Source organism: Tympanuchus pallidicinctus, unplaced genomic scaffold (genome assembly GCF_026119805.1).
Source record: "Tympanuchus pallidicinctus isolate F22 unplaced genomic scaffold, pur_lepc_1.0 scaffold5, whole genome shotgun sequence".
In the NCBI taxonomy this organism is placed as follows: domain Eukaryota; kingdom Metazoa; phylum Chordata; class Aves; order Galliformes; family Phasianidae; genus Tympanuchus; species Tympanuchus pallidicinctus.
This window is the reverse complement of record NW_026294769.1, coordinates 62054995-62071991: the sequence shown is the minus strand read 5'-3', so window position 1 is coordinate 62071991 and position 16997 is coordinate 62054995. Positions and strand designations below refer to the sequence as shown.

At 40.7% G+C, this 16997-nt stretch overlaps 1 protein-coding gene across 1 annotated transcript in view; it reads left to right on the top strand.

Moving 5' to 3' along the window:
• Window positions 1-211: 211 nt before the first annotated feature.
• The window catches only part of EIF3H (eukaryotic translation initiation factor 3 subunit H), an 81037-nt gene continuing 64251 nt past the window's right edge, over window positions 212-16997 (top strand). The window contains exon 1 of the mRNA XM_052703648.1: window positions 212-369. Coding sequence (XP_052559608.1) covers window positions 250-369 — 120 coding nt within the window. The 5' untranslated portion in view covers window positions 212-249. The remainder of the gene's footprint in view (window positions 370-16997) is intronic.

The window sequence follows — 16997 nt, the reverse complement described above, 5'->3', positions numbered from 1 at the left end:
CCAGACGTAAGTTTACGGCTGACCGCAAACTCCCACCCCACTGCCAGCCGCTGAGCCACAGCCGGACGAGCAGTGCGACACGGCGGTGAAGCTACACCCCCCTCGCACTGCAGCAGCCCCGCGCATGCGCGCTTCTTCCTCTCCCTCACCTGGAGTTTCCGCCCGGAGCCCTTTTCCGGCGTACCGCCTCGGCTTTGAAGCTCACTTCCGGTGTTTCGCTTTTCTCTTTCCGGTTGGTGCGAGGGAAAGATGGCGTCTCGCAAGGAGAGCTCCGGAGCGGCCGGCGGTGGCTTTGGCGCCTCAAAGGGCAAAGGCAAGGCTGCCGCCACGGGAGACTCGGCCGTCAAACAAGTGCAGATCGATGGACTGGTGAGTGGCGGTGCCCGGGGGGCAGCTGGCGGCGGGCGGGTGGGGTGAAGGCTGGAGCCGCGTGGAGCTCCAGTGGAGCCGGCCCGGCCCGGCCCGGTCTGTGCAGCGCTGCGGGGGCTCCGTTCTGTCTCGATTCCTCCTCGAGTTGCCGCGGCCTGCACTCATCCCTTGGGGGCTGCGAGCTGCCCTACGCGAACCGGGGCAGGCTCTGGTGCTCGCATTCCCTGTTTCCACCCTTCGTACCTAGTGCTACGTGACGCCAAACGGGTGCCACTGGGGAGCACATGGTGGAGTTTTCTTGATCTGTCTCTTGTCTCTTAACTTCTTTGATAAGCTTGCCCTGCCTACTGTGTTTTATTAAAAAAAATAATAGTAATAAAAAAGTGAAGCTGTCCTAATGGTGGTGACCATGCAGGCTTTGAGCGGGAGAGTGTTTGCAAAAGTTGGTTTTTGGTTTTGCTGCTGGTACCTCCTGTGTCTGTTGATGTATCATACGCTTGGTAGTACTCAGGATGACACAGTGGGAAGAAGAGGTGATTACTTCTACTTCTTAGGAGTAGAAGCACTATTTATTGCTTCTTTGTCGTCTGGGTGTCATTGAAACAGTGTGCAGCTGAAGCATGAAGGAGAACCACATACTAGGAATGAGAAAGATTATGATTTGTGGGTAAGTACAGAAAAGCGTGCTGGTGTCTGTAAGGGATAGTCCCCACTCATCCCAGAGTCATGCAGCTTAGTAAATATTTAAGACTACAGAGAGTGATTTATTTGTTTATACAGAGTTGTGTGATTGAAAAGAGAGTACTTGAATTTCTGTGTGTGACCATTTCTGCACTACTGTGTTCAGCTGCCTGGGGCTTTGGTGCATGGGGCTTTGTCAAGGAATAGTCAATACTGACCAGTCACAAAGCATAGTGTTAAAAATATAGCAACTGACAGCAGACTGCTGTTGTTGCAAGCAGGTCAGAGTCTTCTAGAGACCAGGACAGTGGTGTGTATGTTTTTTACAAGTTTGAGGGAACAATATAAACATATTTGAGGGTAGGATACTTCTAGATTGGATTTGTTTCTGTCATAATGAAGAAAAGAGAACAGATGTGTAATCTGCTCTGTGAAATTCTGATCACTCACATCAGCTGTGAGTGACCCTGGTGGTCTGCTTCTTGTCTGTCCAATGGCTTTGGATGCTTTTTACTTCCTTGTTTTTGCTTGTCTTTGTGTGTGGTAGTATCTCTTTTATGGAGATTAGAGCTGAAGCTGGCTTACTGAAAATTATGGACAGCTTTTGCTGTTCCCTTTAGAAGGCATCTCAGTGGATTTAAGGAGCTTTCTCAGGTTGCAAATTGTGATTCTCAAATGTCCATGATGTCTGTGAAGTTTTAGCATAACTTCATTTTCTTTGTAACCAAAGTGCCTCCCATTGCCAGTCTTAGGACTGTTACACTCAAATTCTACTTGGATGTTTCTAGTCTCAGTGTCTCATTTATATTCTCACAAAGTAATGGGGATTTTTCAGTCTTGCATTAATGGTGATCAGAATAATTACGTGCCAAAACTGGGGATGAATTAGTCTGAGCTAAGGAAGTCAGTGATCTGTTTCTCTCTACTGGTGCCTTATCTCTTGGCAGTGGCATAAGTAATTCTTTCAGACAGGCTCACTGTATAGGCTGCTTTGGTTTTGCTTATGCAGTATGGAATAATCTGTCAGTATTCTGTACGTGTGAGAAAGTGAAAAGGCTTCTAGGAAGTCTGTTATTTCAGAGGAACAGTAAAGTACTAATATTTTTTTTCTAATGAAGTTTTTCTGATGATCCCTCCAGGTCAGGCCTCACCTGGAATACTGTATCCAATTCTGGGCTCCCTTGTGCAAAAAAGACAGGGATCTCTTGGAAAGAGTCCAGAGGAGGGCCACAAAGATGGTGAAGGGCCTGGAGCATCTCTCCTATGAGGAAAGGCTGAATGAACAGGATCTGTTCAACCTTGAGAAAAGAAGGCTCAGGGGTGATCTTACTAATGTTTATTAAGTGTCTTCAGTGTGGGAGTCGAGGAGACATTGCCAACCTCTTTTCAGTGGTCTGTGGGGGCAGGACAAGCGGAAATGGCCATAAACTGCAGCATAGGAAGCTCTGCTCCAATATGCGAAGGAACTTCTTTACAGTGAGGTGACGGAGCACTGGAACAGGCTGCCCAGGGAGGTGGTGGAGTCTCCTCTGGAGATGTTCAGCACCCTCCTGGACACCTACCTGTGTGACCTGCTGTAGGGAGCCTGCTTTGCAGGGGGGCTGGACTCTACGATCTCCGGAGGTCCTTTCCAACCCCTACAATTCTGTGATTTTCTAGCAGTTTTTTTCTTGTAAAGTCAAGATCTCGCTTGCCAAGTGGTGCTTATATTTGACTAACAGCTTCTGTATTGCAAGATAATGATATCTTAAGTATTCTATTCCATTCTTATTTTACTTGCATAGAACACTTATCTTGTTTTCTCTTTTTATATGGCTGTAGGCAAGCAGCTTTTTCTTGTTTCCTCTTTTTTTTTTTTTTTTTTTTCTTGAGAGAAATTATCACTAACCTGCTCAAATTTGTCATGATAATGGCTACAAAAGGATTTATGAAGCATCTTCAGTATTATCTGGAATTTTTAGAAATGGTAGCTGTACATATTTATCATAAATGTCCATTTGCAGTAGGCACCATTATAATGTAAGATTGAGACAAAAGAAAAAAAAAAAGACTGTTTTTGCTGCTTGAGTTATAGTAGGTGTTTGGACCAAGCTAGAGCACTCACCTCCTTATCATAAAATGGCTTGGGTTGAAAAGAACCTCAAAGATCATCTGATTTCAACCCCCCTGCTATGTGCAGGGTCACCAAACACCAGACCAGGCTGCCCAGAGCCACATCCAGCCTGGCCTTGAATGCCTCCAGGGATGGGGCATCCACAGCCTCCTTGGGCAACCTGTCCCAGTGAATAGTTTCTTAAATTTGTTTCTCCATTTGGGAATCTGCAGTCTTTTCTAGCTGCTGCAGACTGCATTTTAAAGGCATTTTTGGAAGGTAAACTTGTTCTTCCAGTAGAGTCTTCCCTGCTCGGCTGTCTGCTTTCATGGAGTCTGTAGGAGTTTATTTTTTTCGGAGTGAAATCACTTTGAAAGTGTAGATGGTAAAACTTGATGCGTGTGACAATGGTAAGATTTCCCTTGATAGGGAACTAAGCAAATAATACCTCTGGCTCATTGCCTTGCATCACTGGAACTTATTTATCTGATTGATGTGGTTACTGCAAACTGTTTTGTAGTCGTTTTAGAAATCCAGAACTAATGTCACCTCATTATCATATTCTGCAATTTGAGAATGTGACTTTTAGCAGAATTCAAACCTAAAAGCTACCTAGGTTTGTTATTAGCTCTTGGAATGCTGGATTACGACCTGCTTGGTGACTGTTAAGGGCTGCAGGGCTGGATATACCAGCTGCATTCACAGTTGATTGTAACTACATTTAACAGCGGGGGCATCACTTGAAGATTGGAAACATGTCTTGCCTCTTATATATAACTATTTTTTTCTTTGCTTGACAGTAAATTGAAAAGCAATGAAACATTCTTTCCCTAAGCATTGTATGAGGAGGAAAAAGGGAAAGGTGTGGACTTGGAGGTGCATGTGTTTGAGAGATAGGGAGGGGAGCATGGAAGGAAAGAACAAAGGCATTCTTTGGTGTTGCTCACGTGTAACAGATTGACTCCTTTCTTCCTTGTTGATTGGAGTGGTAGCAACGGATGCACCAAGTATTGCAGTGGGTAGCTCAGTAGGTTTCCTGGAGTCCTCTGAACTTTTTATATAAATAGTGCTGTCCAGATAAGAGCACCATATTAAAATGTGAACACTGAAGTAATTCTCACGATGTTTGGGTGTAGTGCAAACACGGCTGTGCAAAGCCTTGTGAAGCCTTTCTTTCATGTTTATAAGTTTGCTAGTTTCTCACTTTCACCCTTAGCAAAGACTTCAGATGTCACTCCTTTGACTCCAAGGGGTTAGTAATTATTACATGCTGTTTGAAATAAATGTACAGCAGCTTGTTTTTATTTATATATTTAAATTGTTTGCTCAGAGCTCTGAATTCTTGGAATTCAACTGCAGGAATTAATCAGATTTGGTTCACTGATCTTGTATTCCTTCCCTTCAGTGAGGAGCAGTAAATTTCAAGCTGTAGGCTGATGAATTTTAGAATGTTGATAGCACTTATTCTTTTGTATGGAAAGAAATTTTTAGGCTAATGGAGTAGATCTGGCCTTCTTTTATGAATACGTATCTGTGCGGTCAGGTGACTTTGTGTTAATCAGTGAGTACTTCTGTCTTTCTGTCCAGAAAGCAAGGGAGATGACTTGGTTGCCATTGGATTCCCATTAGCAGTGTCAAAATGCAGAATATAAGTCTATAAGTACGCCAGAACTTTTACACCACTCTTGTCCTTGCAGATCTGAGTGTCAATAGCCAGGAAGTTCTGAATTTGTAAAGTTGACTATAAACATTGTTTATGCAGAACTTCTCAAGTTTGACATGCTAATTTAAATTGCATATGCATGTAAACTTTTTTCAGATGTTTCCAAAAACTACATCAATATTTTCTGGGAGCGTAATTGGTAGTGCTGTGCTGCTGGTTTATGCCAATGGCTGTATGGAAAGCAAGTTTCATCGAGTCCAGAAGAATTTCTTCATGAAGAGGGTGGTTAGGCACAGGCTGCACAGGGAAGTGGTGGAGTCACAATCCTTGGAGGAATTTTAAAGCTGTGTGGATGTGGTGCTTACTGACTTGGTATAGTGGTGGACTTGGTAGTGTTAAGTGGTGGTTGAACTTGATTATCTCGAAGGTCTCTTCCAAACTAAGTGATTGTGATTTTTATTTTTATTTTTTTTTCTGTATCTTCACGTTTGCTTCCTTAACACTAACAAATGATTCTCTTTCTCTTTCTCTTTTTCATTCGTTATGCCCTGTACTCATTTGCAAAAAGTTATCTTCATGGTGTAGTTCTGCTTTTTAGTTTTTGGTGTTGTTTCATGGTATGGTCATAATGGTAAGTTGTTCATGGTTCAAGATATAAGTACACTTGTGGGATATTGCTGTTTTCCTTGGAGTGCTGCTGTTTTCTAGTCCTTTTGTGAATATTTGAAATAAGAGAAGTTGACGTTCTTTAATTTTGTGCTTCTCAGATTAATGGTAAAGGTACTTTAAGTTCTTGCATACTGTCATAAAAGAGAATGAGTTCTGCAATTCTGGAAAGCTCATTTACTAGCAGTTAGCCATTATCTTTTAAAGCAACAGTCTTTTTCACAACAACAGTTCTGTTTTTGCCATTTTTATTTGGCCTCTTTTGCACGTGCACTAGGAATGCTGGCTGTTTGCTCTGTATTGCCTTTGCACTTTATCTCACTCAGCAAAATGAATAAATGGGGCAAAGGGAGCAGCAGGAGAGTAGCAGTGAGCTAAGATGAAGGGAACTTGTTTAGAAAGTCTTGTGTTGGATGGATCATTACAATAGAAGCTCGCGATGTAACCTAGTTTCAAGTTTGTAGCAACTCTTCAGCATTTGCACTGTAACCTTTATTTTCAGTGGAGTAGTTGTAGGTTATTGTTTAGGCTCAGTATAATGCTGCTTTACTGCAAGAGTCAGGTGGGTGGCTGTAAGGTGCTGGGTGACTTCTTCATTTCTCTGTTGTTTCCCATTGCTTCATAGCCTTATCTTGCAAACTTGAGCTCCTTGGGTAAGCTTATAAAAACAAAACTCTCAGGCACCCTATGAGGAAAGAAAGCAAGTTGAAGATTGTTCTAAGTTTTCCAGGAAGTGTTACAGCTCTAAGAAATTCTGAATTTCCATTTAACTTGGGAGACTTTTAGAATGCTCTTTTTGGTGACACTCCTACTCTTGTTCTACTGAGGTTGCACCAAGAGCATCTTCTGCATATTTCTGCCTGTCTCACAATTTCAGTAGGAATGTCAGGCAAGATGCAAATCTGTAAAAGCAGAGATGATCCAGTGTACCACTCAGAGACATAAAGTCAGGCAGGGTGAATAACACTGTTTGCTAGATAAGCATGAAATCTGATGAAATGTAGCAATGAAACAAATAGTCAAAAATGTAGATACTCCATGTGGTGGACTTGTGTGTTGTGCGTGTCCACTAGTATGTAGATAGAGGGTATGTGGAAACTTTCTCCCGGGAAACTAACAGCTGTGGGTTGGGCAGAAGGGATCTTCTAGCAAGGGAAGTGTACTGAATGCTAGTATCAACTATGGTGATTTTGTGTGTTTGTTTGTTTTTGTTAATCACGTTTACTTTTCAAGTAGTTAGCAGGAAGTGTGTTGTTGGGAAGCTGTTTCATTCTTTGCATGAGGATGTCCTAGCAGTAACAGTAAAGTGAATAACAGTGAAGATCGTTTTCTTTTGCTGAAGAAAAATTTCTTGTCCATCTAAGTCCTTAAACACCAATATGACTTCGTAAATTTAATTATAACCTGCTAAATGTATCATATGCATTCCAGAACTACGTTAAGAAATGCTTTTGGAGAATAGCATTGACTAGACAGTAAAGCTTTCTCATATGTGGTTATGGCTCCAGTTATACGGCTATGCAATAGTAACAGGACAGTGCATTAATATGTTGGTTGTTTTTTTTACTTCAGTAAAGAACATATTTCTTTTTTTTTTTTTTTTTTCTAATAAAATACTGTGTATGAATATTCTGTACACGTAGGCTTATTGATTCAAGAGAAGCCTTTCTGGATAGCAGCAGGTAAGGCATGCCTGCAGGCTATCAAACAGCAACACGAAGGACAGAGGCACTTGAGTATTAACAGTTATTACTCAAGATGATGTTCCAATGCCAGGTAATACTTGTTCCAGCTACTTAGTTATCTAAATATGTAGTTAGGCATGCTTTTAAAAATATGTGTAGAATTCAACCTTAAGATAGCCTTGTCTATTTATTATATATATATATACACATACATATACATAAACAGATTGTCCAACAAGTAACTTTTAACCAACTTCTTAATATATTTCTGTACTGCGACTATAATGTTGATGTTTCTTGTGTGAGATTTGACAGTTTAGTCCAAAGCTGCTATTTTAAGCTTCACTACATTATCATTGATTTGGAGATGACGTATTGTGCCTAATGGTTTGTACTCTCATCTGTAGTGTAAAAAGCATTTTTGTTTGTTTTATTTTCTAATCTACTTTAAAACTTGTTAGCCTTTCTCAAGACAAGATCTCAAATTATTGAGCTATTTTTCTGTAGTTACTTCACTCACAGTCATAGTATTTGCCTGTTTCTTGTTTATTTATTGACAGCCATTTTTGCCCTGAAATCATATGGTGAGTAGGATTGTATTCTGACTGTAGATAGGGAAGGCCTAGTTAGCTTCTTGGGTAAGAGGCTCTTTATGGCAATTAATCTGATTGCAGTAAATGAGAACACAAGATAACACTTACAGAAAATCAGTTTCTGAGACTCATTTTGTAAACGCTTTTTTAAGCTCTTTTTAATGAGAACTTCCAACATGCTCAGAAGGAAAGCGGTACATTTCCATAGTGTTTGAGCATGCTTCGTTGAAAGTTGGTAATAAGCAAAGCCTGGATTGAATTGGCTTAAAAATCACTGACATTTTCTTATGTTGTGAAGATTACGCTTTTCCAGTTCTTGTGCTTTCTTCACTTCTCCTTACACCTATTGTAAACTTTGTAAAAATGCCCAGGCTCTGTGCTCTGCCTGCTGTTCTCTGTACAGCTTCTTGACATTGCACTGAATGGGCTTTTAGAATAGTGTGTGTGTCCTATAGGCTCTATTTTCTTGTGTGTGTCCTCCAAAAGAGCCTGAGTGGCATTTTGAATTGAATTGTCATCTATTTGACTTGACCTGTTTCCCTGAAAGTTTAGATCAAATTAAGTTGTGATTGAGAGTTAGCGTATGATCTGAATACTATCTGGATGTCTTCATGGCTCCCAGAATGGTAGAAAAGATGCAAGTATTCCATATTATTTGTGAGATATATATGTGTGTATGTATATGTTACTTATCTTGAAGTACAATGAGTTGCATGAATATAACAGAGGGAATCTTCTGCCATATAATCCGTGCTTGTATTCAGAAGTGAAAGTGTGGACTCCAGTTGAAAAGTAAAGAGCCTCATTGCAGTAAATCTTTGGGCTAAGTGAAGTGCCAGTGAAATTTGGAGACTTCTCATTGCTTTGGCTGGTGAGAGCCCTTTTTCTCTCCCCTTCCTGCACCATGTAGGTAAGTTCATTGGTAATACTTCAGTAGTGCTAATAGCACTCTATGGAGAGTGGCTTGCTGTGACTGACTTGTTGGCATTGTCGGTGTGTGTGATGAGGTTCTGGTAGCAGAGAGGCTCCAGAAGTGGCCTCTGTGTCCAGAAGCTGCCCCATATCAGGCCAGAGCCAGTTTTAGCTATCTCCAAAAGGGATTGTCTGCTGTGCAGAGCTGAGCCGTGAGAGATGCTGGGAGAGCCTTTGGGAGAGCAGGTTTAAGAAAGGGCCGGAAATTGCTGAGCAACAGCAGCTGAGAGAAAGAAATGATAAAGATGAGAGAAACAAACAGCCCTGCAGCCACCAAGGTCAGTGCAGAAAGAGGGCAGGAGATGCTCTGGGAGTTGAGCAGAAGCCGTGGGCTGCAGGGAACAGGAGGTATGGGGCAGCTGCTCCCCCTGGGGACCCACACTGAAGCAGTGTGATTATGAAGGATGATCCCCACAGCACAGATCCACATCGGAGAAGCACTTGAGGGACTGTAGCCTGTGGGAAGCTCACACAGGATCAAGTCCAGGAGGATGACATTCTGTGGGAGGAACTCCACATGGAGCAGAGGTAAAGAGTGACCACGAAAGAGTGGCAGAGACTACAGCCCTTATTTTCTGTTCCCCGGAAGTATCGAGGGAGAAGAGGTAGAAGAGGATGGATGGGAGAGAGAAGGTGGTTTTAGTTGACTTTTAGTTTTGCTTTAATCTGTTAGTTACTGGCAATAAATCTTACTGATCATATTTATGGTGAGTCTGTTTGGCCTGTGACAGTAACTGGTGTGTGATCTCCTTGTTGCTTTCTCAGCCCATGAGTTTTTCATTGTATTTTCTCCCTGTCCTGCTGAGGCAGGGGGAGGGGAAATGAGAGTGTCTGTGTGGTACTTGGCTGCCTACTGGTGTGAAACCACAACAGTTAGCTTTGTCTGTTACCAGAGTCACGGTTTTATAAATCAAAGTGGTAAAGAGTTGAATGGAATGTGCCAAAAATATTATCTGTGTTCTTTGTCCTTCTTTTTACATTGTCACATTCCTATTTAAAGCAAACAAAAGATCGGTTTGCTGTTTTATTTATTTACTGATTTAGTTGTTTTCCTAACCTAGTGTTCCTTCAGTCCTTTGTCTGTGAGTAGTTTCGTCTAGCAAGGAAGGTTTTTGTTATTTTTTTTTTTTCCTAAACTCTTGTTCTTGCTATTGATTTCATTCTTAAATCTAAATACTATTCCCTCTGAGAGTTCTTAATCTAAAAAGGACACAGTAACTACATTGTGGTGGTTTGAGGATTAAAATTTCAGTGTTTCATCTGAATGGATAACAGGTATACATGTTAACAGAGCACAAACTTTAAATGATTTGTAAGAGTGCACTTGTGCACTCAGCATCTACTAAATGTCATGGTAAGTATACTCTGGTGAGGAATTTAAAGCTAAAACATCTGGTATCACTTCATACTGTAAAACCAGTGTGCTGACAAAAGGAGTTAATCTAAATGTGGAGGTGGTTTAAATGTGTTGGACAGTGTTAGGCTTCAGGAGTTGAAGGGGAAAATAGTATTTCAAAGCAACCTTTTCTTTCCTGTGTGCATGGAGAAGTAATATGTTGCTCTCTGCGTTACTGTCATTAACACTTCAAGTCCTTGTTATTTTGTTTTCCTTTTATATGTATATCAGATTTGTCTCTTGCCTTGTACTTAGGCATACTTCACAATTGGAAACAATGTGTTCTACTCTTTTGCTACTTATTTTGCTGTTTTAAGGAGCGTTTCCACCAAATATCTTCCAAATTTCCTACATCTTCATGATCAAGTTGTTACATCTGAAACAAAAGAAGTGGTAGGCATCACCTCTGTCTTATTTTAGGTGTTGATTTTGTCTGAGATACCTAAGACTGGAGAGATTACTGTTGCTGGGTTTGTTGCTGAGATAAAACATTGTCCTCTTGCACACTGAAAATGTTATTAAATATATTCCTCTGTTTTCACTTTATTGTATGCTTAAAAAACAACAACAGCAACAAACCTTGTAGTTTTCGTGTAGTTCAGAGAAGTGCACAAAATATAGCAGGCCATTGGCAGCACGACAGCAGACAGAGGTTTTATGCTCTTCTGTGTCATAGGACCTTATCTTTCAACCTTATGGGAGGTCTTAGAAGAGGTCACCTTATCTTTTTTCTAGTCTTTGGAAAAAGTCAATATATTTTTGACTTATTGTTGCTGTCATCTTTTCTATTAATCTTTCATTGCCACAGATGCTTTTTTGGGTATGATTTCTTTGCTTATTGTTTTTCCTTGTCTATGCGTTTGCTCAAAATGCATTCTTGATGGTACAGTTTAGAGCATGGTGTTTCGTGGTTTGTTTTTTTTTGTTTTTTTTGTTTTTTGTTTTTTTTTACCCCAAATCTTCAGACTGTTAAGATTGCAGAGATGTCATCTGCTTTGATAACAGTGCTTAGCAGTTAGACTGTGAACTGCGTGTTGCTTAGTATCAATAGAATGTAAAATGCTTTCATATGTAATTGGAAAATGTCACGCTTGTATAGTAAATCTAGTAAGTAATTCTTGTTGCTATTTTGTAGGATTATTCAATAATCTGAAATTCAAAACAAAGAATTAGAAGCATTTGACTTGGATAATATCTTTTTAGCATGCATATACAAGATTGCTTAGGAGTAAGTGCGAGAGTATTCCTGAATTTCTTGTGTGTGGATGCTTATTTCAGATAAGCTTTTCAATCATTTCTATGGGTTAATTTAATTTTTAGGTTAATAAAGTGAAGCTTATTTGTTCATATTGTTTGTTTTGGAGTTTGAAGATGCATCTGAATTTTGCTGTGTGTATGTGATGAGAGGCTGCCTCTGTTACTAAAAAACAAAACAACAATTTTGGTCTTTTATTGGAAAAAGAAAGCTGGGATGTTGTGTTGAACATATAAGGATTGCCAGTCCCTGCATTTGTTTTGCTTAAATGTTGCATCCTGCTTTGCCATCCATTTGTTGTAAGTTCTTCCTATTCTGTGGAGTCCCTGTTCTAAGATGATCTGAGGGCTGGAGCACCTCTCCTATGAGGAAAGGTTGAGGGAACTGGGCTTGTTTAGCATGGAGAAGAGAAGGCTCCGGGGAGACCTCATTGTGGCCTTCCAGTACTTGAAGGGAGCATATAAACAGGAGGGGGAATGGCTGTTTACATGAGTTGATAGTGACAGGACAAGGGGGAATGGTTTTAAACTAAGACAAAGGAGGTTTAGGTTAGATATTAGGAGGAAGTTTTTCACACAGAGGGTGGTGAGGCACTGGAACAGGTTGCCCAAGGAGGCTGTGGATGCCCCATCCCTGGAGGCATTCAAGGCCAGGCTGGATGTGGCTCTGGGCAGCCTGGTCTGCTGGTTGGTGACCCTGCCCACAGCAAGTGGGTTGAAACTAGATGATCTTTGAGGTCTTTTTCAACCCAGGCCATTCTGTGATTCTATCTATGCTATAGTAATAGCCACAGCTATTCATATTGAGCAAGTGTGTGTCCTCTTGATGTTAAGGATCTTTGTTGTAGAATGTAAGTTGCTTTTTGTCTGTTGTTTATGCTGGTCTGAGGACGCTAAGCAGCCTCCTTCATTAACATAGAACACTTAAGGCTCGGTTATTTTATCATTACCATATTGCTGGTGCTGAAAATGAACTGTTTTCAAGTTTGTCAAATTGCAAGAGGACACAGAATAAATATTTGGGAACAGTCTGAAAGCTGTACTGTTTTTTCCTTTGGTTTTCTTGGTGATAAAATTAGAATGATTATTTTTAATCTTACTGTTACAATAGCTATTATTAGAAATGGAGCTCACTTGGAAGTGGTTTTCATATGTCCTTGTGGTGGTACAAAAAGCAAGTATCTCTGATTGATGGAGAAGCTGAAGATAATCAAGAATACCTCACTTTCTTGGTGTTTTTTTTTTTCTATGATTTTTGGATTTTAAAGCATGGAAACTTGAAAATAAGTCATTCTTTGTTCTCAGAATTACATAGCCGTTTACTAGGATGGTCTTTCTCCATCTCAGCCCTTTAGCACATACCCTTTCAGGCAGATGCTTGGATAAGTGCTTGAGCATGGAAAATTCATTGTGCAAATGTTAATAAACTGAAAGAATTATACAGAATGGCCTGGATTGGAAGGGACCTCAAGGAACTTGAGTCTCCATGCCTCTGCCACCTGCAGGGCCACCAACCTCCACATTTAATACTGGACCAGGCTGCCCAGGGCCCCATCCAACTTGGCTTGAGCAACTCCAGGGACGGGGCATCTACAGCCTCTCTGGGCAGCCTATTCCAGCACTCACTACTCTCTCTGTAAAGAACTTCCCCCTGATATCCAACCTGAATCTTCCCTCCTTCAACTTAAAGCCATTTCTCCTTGTTATCTACGCTTAAAGAGTTGACTCCCCCCCTGTTTGTAGGCTCCCTTCAGGTACTGAAAGGCTGCAATGAAGTCACCCCGCAGCCTTCTTTTTTCCAGGCTGAACAAGCCCAGCTCATTCTGCCATGGAAGTCAGGGCCAGTAAAGATTTTACTGGCTACTTAGAAGCATCTGCTGAGCACACTTGAAAATGGTGATTTATTATTATTTTTTTTTTTTAAGAGAAGCACTAATAGTATGTGCACTGCCATTATGTTGTGCAGGTTATGGTCTTTACAAAAGATGAACTGTCGTGAAAAACATAGCGTGCCCTCTTCCAGTCAAGCTGTTTTTTGAAGTCCAAATAGGAGTGACTATCTTGCAGTTTTTCTTTAGCTTAGAAAGGTTTACAGTTTGGTACAATCTGATTGAAGGATAGCCTGTTTTAATAAGATTGTCCACTGCTGCTTTTGTCTGTCATTTTTTAAATCAATAGGAAAGTATTGGAAGTTGATGCTAAAGAGTAAACCTGCTTGCAAATACGCTGCTAGCTAAATAAGGACTCTGAATATTTCAGTGATGATGATTTACTTATACACAAAATATGTCAAAATACAGTTGATATGTATATTTGTGTAAGGCTCTGGAGTATCAGTTGGAAGATGTTGAAACTTTACCTACTTCTGGTGTGCTCTAAAGGGCGCAGTTCATCAGCTTTCACTCTTGAAATGAAGGTTATGTATTGAAATCGTTAAAAATAACTATAAATTGTGTTGGCAGTTTAGAAAAACTGTCTAAAATACGAAGTTTTTCAGCTTTCAAAAGGTTGGAAATAGGAGAAATAATACACTTGGTAGTACTGCTGCTATGGTCTGTCCCACTTGTAACTAGCAGGATTTTGGACGTTTATTTTATTACAGCCCTATCACTGCCTCCTAACAGTGTGCTAATAGCATCTAATGCCCTACTGCTTGCAGGATTGAAATCCTGAGGCTGTGTTACAGAAGTCTTTCTACAAGAAGGCTATTCTGCGGTGCCTGTGGCCCTGGTGGTTTCCGTGGGAATGAATCCATGTACTGTGAAATTTGTTATGAAACTTTGCATTGCAGAGAAATTCGTTATACCAGTCTGTGACCACAACAATGGAGAGTTTGAGTGCACAAATGTAATCATGCATTTTGACTTATAGTGAGACAATACTTATACTGATGGCTTGTGTGCGATCATAGAGGTGGTTGTTAGCCTGAGTTGTGTAGTCTAAAAAGCTAAATTAAAATGTGGTGGGACAAAAATCAGGAAGAGATGGATCTGTTCATTAAAATACACCTTGATCTAACATTTGATGTGTTTCTGTGTTTTTAATGAACTTTTCTCAGCTGTTTTATGACCTCATTTGGTGTGCTGCAGTTTGTGTTCAACTTTTTTCCTTTGCAAGAGCAAGCAGCTCACTTGGTTACAAGTAAATGTAGCTTAACAGTAAATATTAAACTTAAACAGATTTTTCATGGTACTACAAGACATTAGCTGATAAATGCAAGTTCCTGACAGAGTCAAAGGAATTGCAGCCTGTGGCAAACCACTGAGCCTCTAACAAAACCCAGAGATCTCCCCTTCTTATGTTGTATTTATACAGAAACAGGATTTTGTGCCTGTACTGCTTCAGTTCATCAAGCTAAATTCCACCTGCCTATTTGTCAGTAGCATTTTTACATCTTTAATATATTTGCCAGCATTCCTTCTAGTTGTTACCAATTTATTTCATATTTTATGTAAAAACAGCTATTTCTATAATTTGGTGGGGTTTTTTTTGGTAGGCTTTATATCCTCAAATCTCTACAGTTTTTGAAGTATCACAGTAATAAAGTGAATGAAAAATTGATGAGAGGTTGTGTGTGCTTTTGTTAAATACCTTTGTGTCAATTCACCTGTCAGTCTTTATCAAGCCTGTACTTGCACTGTGTGAATGACCACCACCTTCAGAAGATTGTGGAGGCCAGAAGGTTTGGTCAGGCTTTACCTCCTGTAGAGGAAGGCCCTGTTGTTGTTAGACTGGATTTCTGTTTTGCTTGCTGGGAAATTCTGGAGCTCCTGAATTGCAGCATTTGAAATTACTTTCTGCTAAAAGGAGAAATAATGAAACAACTGAGAGAGTAGATGCTTATGAAATATTTTACTTAGGGCATTATCTTGTGGTAATTTAACCTTTGTATACAGTTCGAGATGTCTGTTATCTGTGGCATGAGCTCTTCATGTTCTATGGGAAGTGGAGAAAAAGAATGTCTTAACTTCTCTACACTGAACAAGGGCCCACTAAGAATGCAATATATCTCCACGTGCTCACTGATGTCCTGCAACCCTCGGAGCGGTGGCCTGCCCCTAGCCGACTGCCCACAGCTGTATGGCCTTCCATGTGTGCTATGGAGTAACTGCTGGCCTAATTCTGGCTCTGTCCATTTCCTGCTGCTGGACCATCATGGCAGCAGCTCTTCCACCAAGTGGCCTAGCTGTGCCTAGTTGTGCATGTATCACTGGGAGACAACCAGACTTTGGTGTTTTCTTAACACTATCTTAGCTGAAACCAGTATGGTAAGATAGAGTATTTCTAGCTATGGCCAAGATTTTATGTAACCAGTTAATGGTAAGGAAGGAGTGATAAAATGTTATTGACCTGTCACCAACTTTGAGTTGTGTGTTGATTCATCCACTCAGTAGCAGGGTATATCCTCAATTAGTGCTATGTATGGATTTAATCACCTCTTCTTCGTGCTGTTGCAGGAAAAAAAAAAAAAGAAAGCATCATCTCCCTTAATCTTCCTTAAAGCCCCAGAGCAAGCAACCCCCCCAAAAATCCAAAACAAACAAACAAAAAAACCAACAGGAAAGTGGTGAATTAGAAAGTTGTCATGGTTCTATGTTTTTGTTTTTTTGTTTTTGGGTTTCAGTATTCCACATCAAAACATCATGTAGTGTACGGGGCATTAAAGTGTCACTGCCCCAGTTCCAGCTACCTATCCCTGTACATTACAGCAGTCACGGGATCTGGCCCTTCCGGGTGGGGGGGGGGGGCGCTCTCTTGCTGCCTGGCAGTGGGTGCTGGAGGTGCTTTCCTAGCTGTTCCAAGCTTTTCAGGTTTGACTCGGTCCCGGGAACTCTCTCTCTTATCTTGTCTGATTTATTAATCTCAATTTCAATTAAATTGTATATATTGTGTTATCTTGTATTCCAATATTATAGTAAAATAAGTTTTCCTCCATAGATTGTTGCCGCTGCTCTTTTCCTCCCTTCCTTCCTTCCCATTTTTGTAGGACTGGGGTGGGGGGGAGGGCAGAGGCCTGCCGCCCCTGTCACGGACATAGATTGATCTGGTCAACTCTGTGACAGATTTTTGGCGCCCAACGTGGGGCAAGCTGCTTTTTAGCTCCGGAAAGGTATTATATAGGGCACGGTAAGCACAAGCCAAACCCCAAATAAGTTGTACCTCCTTAGATTTATATAAGCCACAGTCCCTGACTCAAATACTGGCTTAGTTTCTCAGGATCCCACAGGTGTTCAAGAGTAAAATCCCATGACACTGCGGGTCCCTATGCTTCTAAAACCTTTCCTAAACCTCTCCATATTCCCTGCAGGTCATCATTCTCTAGTTTTGGAGGAGACTCCCTATTACAAATGCGTTGGAGTACATTCAGGAGAATTAATGACACGCACACCAACATGAGTATTAATTCAAGATTCGTAAAACGTTTGACAAACCGAGAAGAAAAACCAGAGACTGGTCTGAACATCGTGTTGTTTGTAAAATTAGCTATTCCATTTGGGATGTAGTTGTTTGTGAAATTAGCCATTCCTTCTGGGATGTAAATGTCAAAATTCAAATCATACCACAAAAGTATAAGCATGAGATGAAGCAGGAGGTAATATGGAATGTCATCTAGATCCTTCTGGTG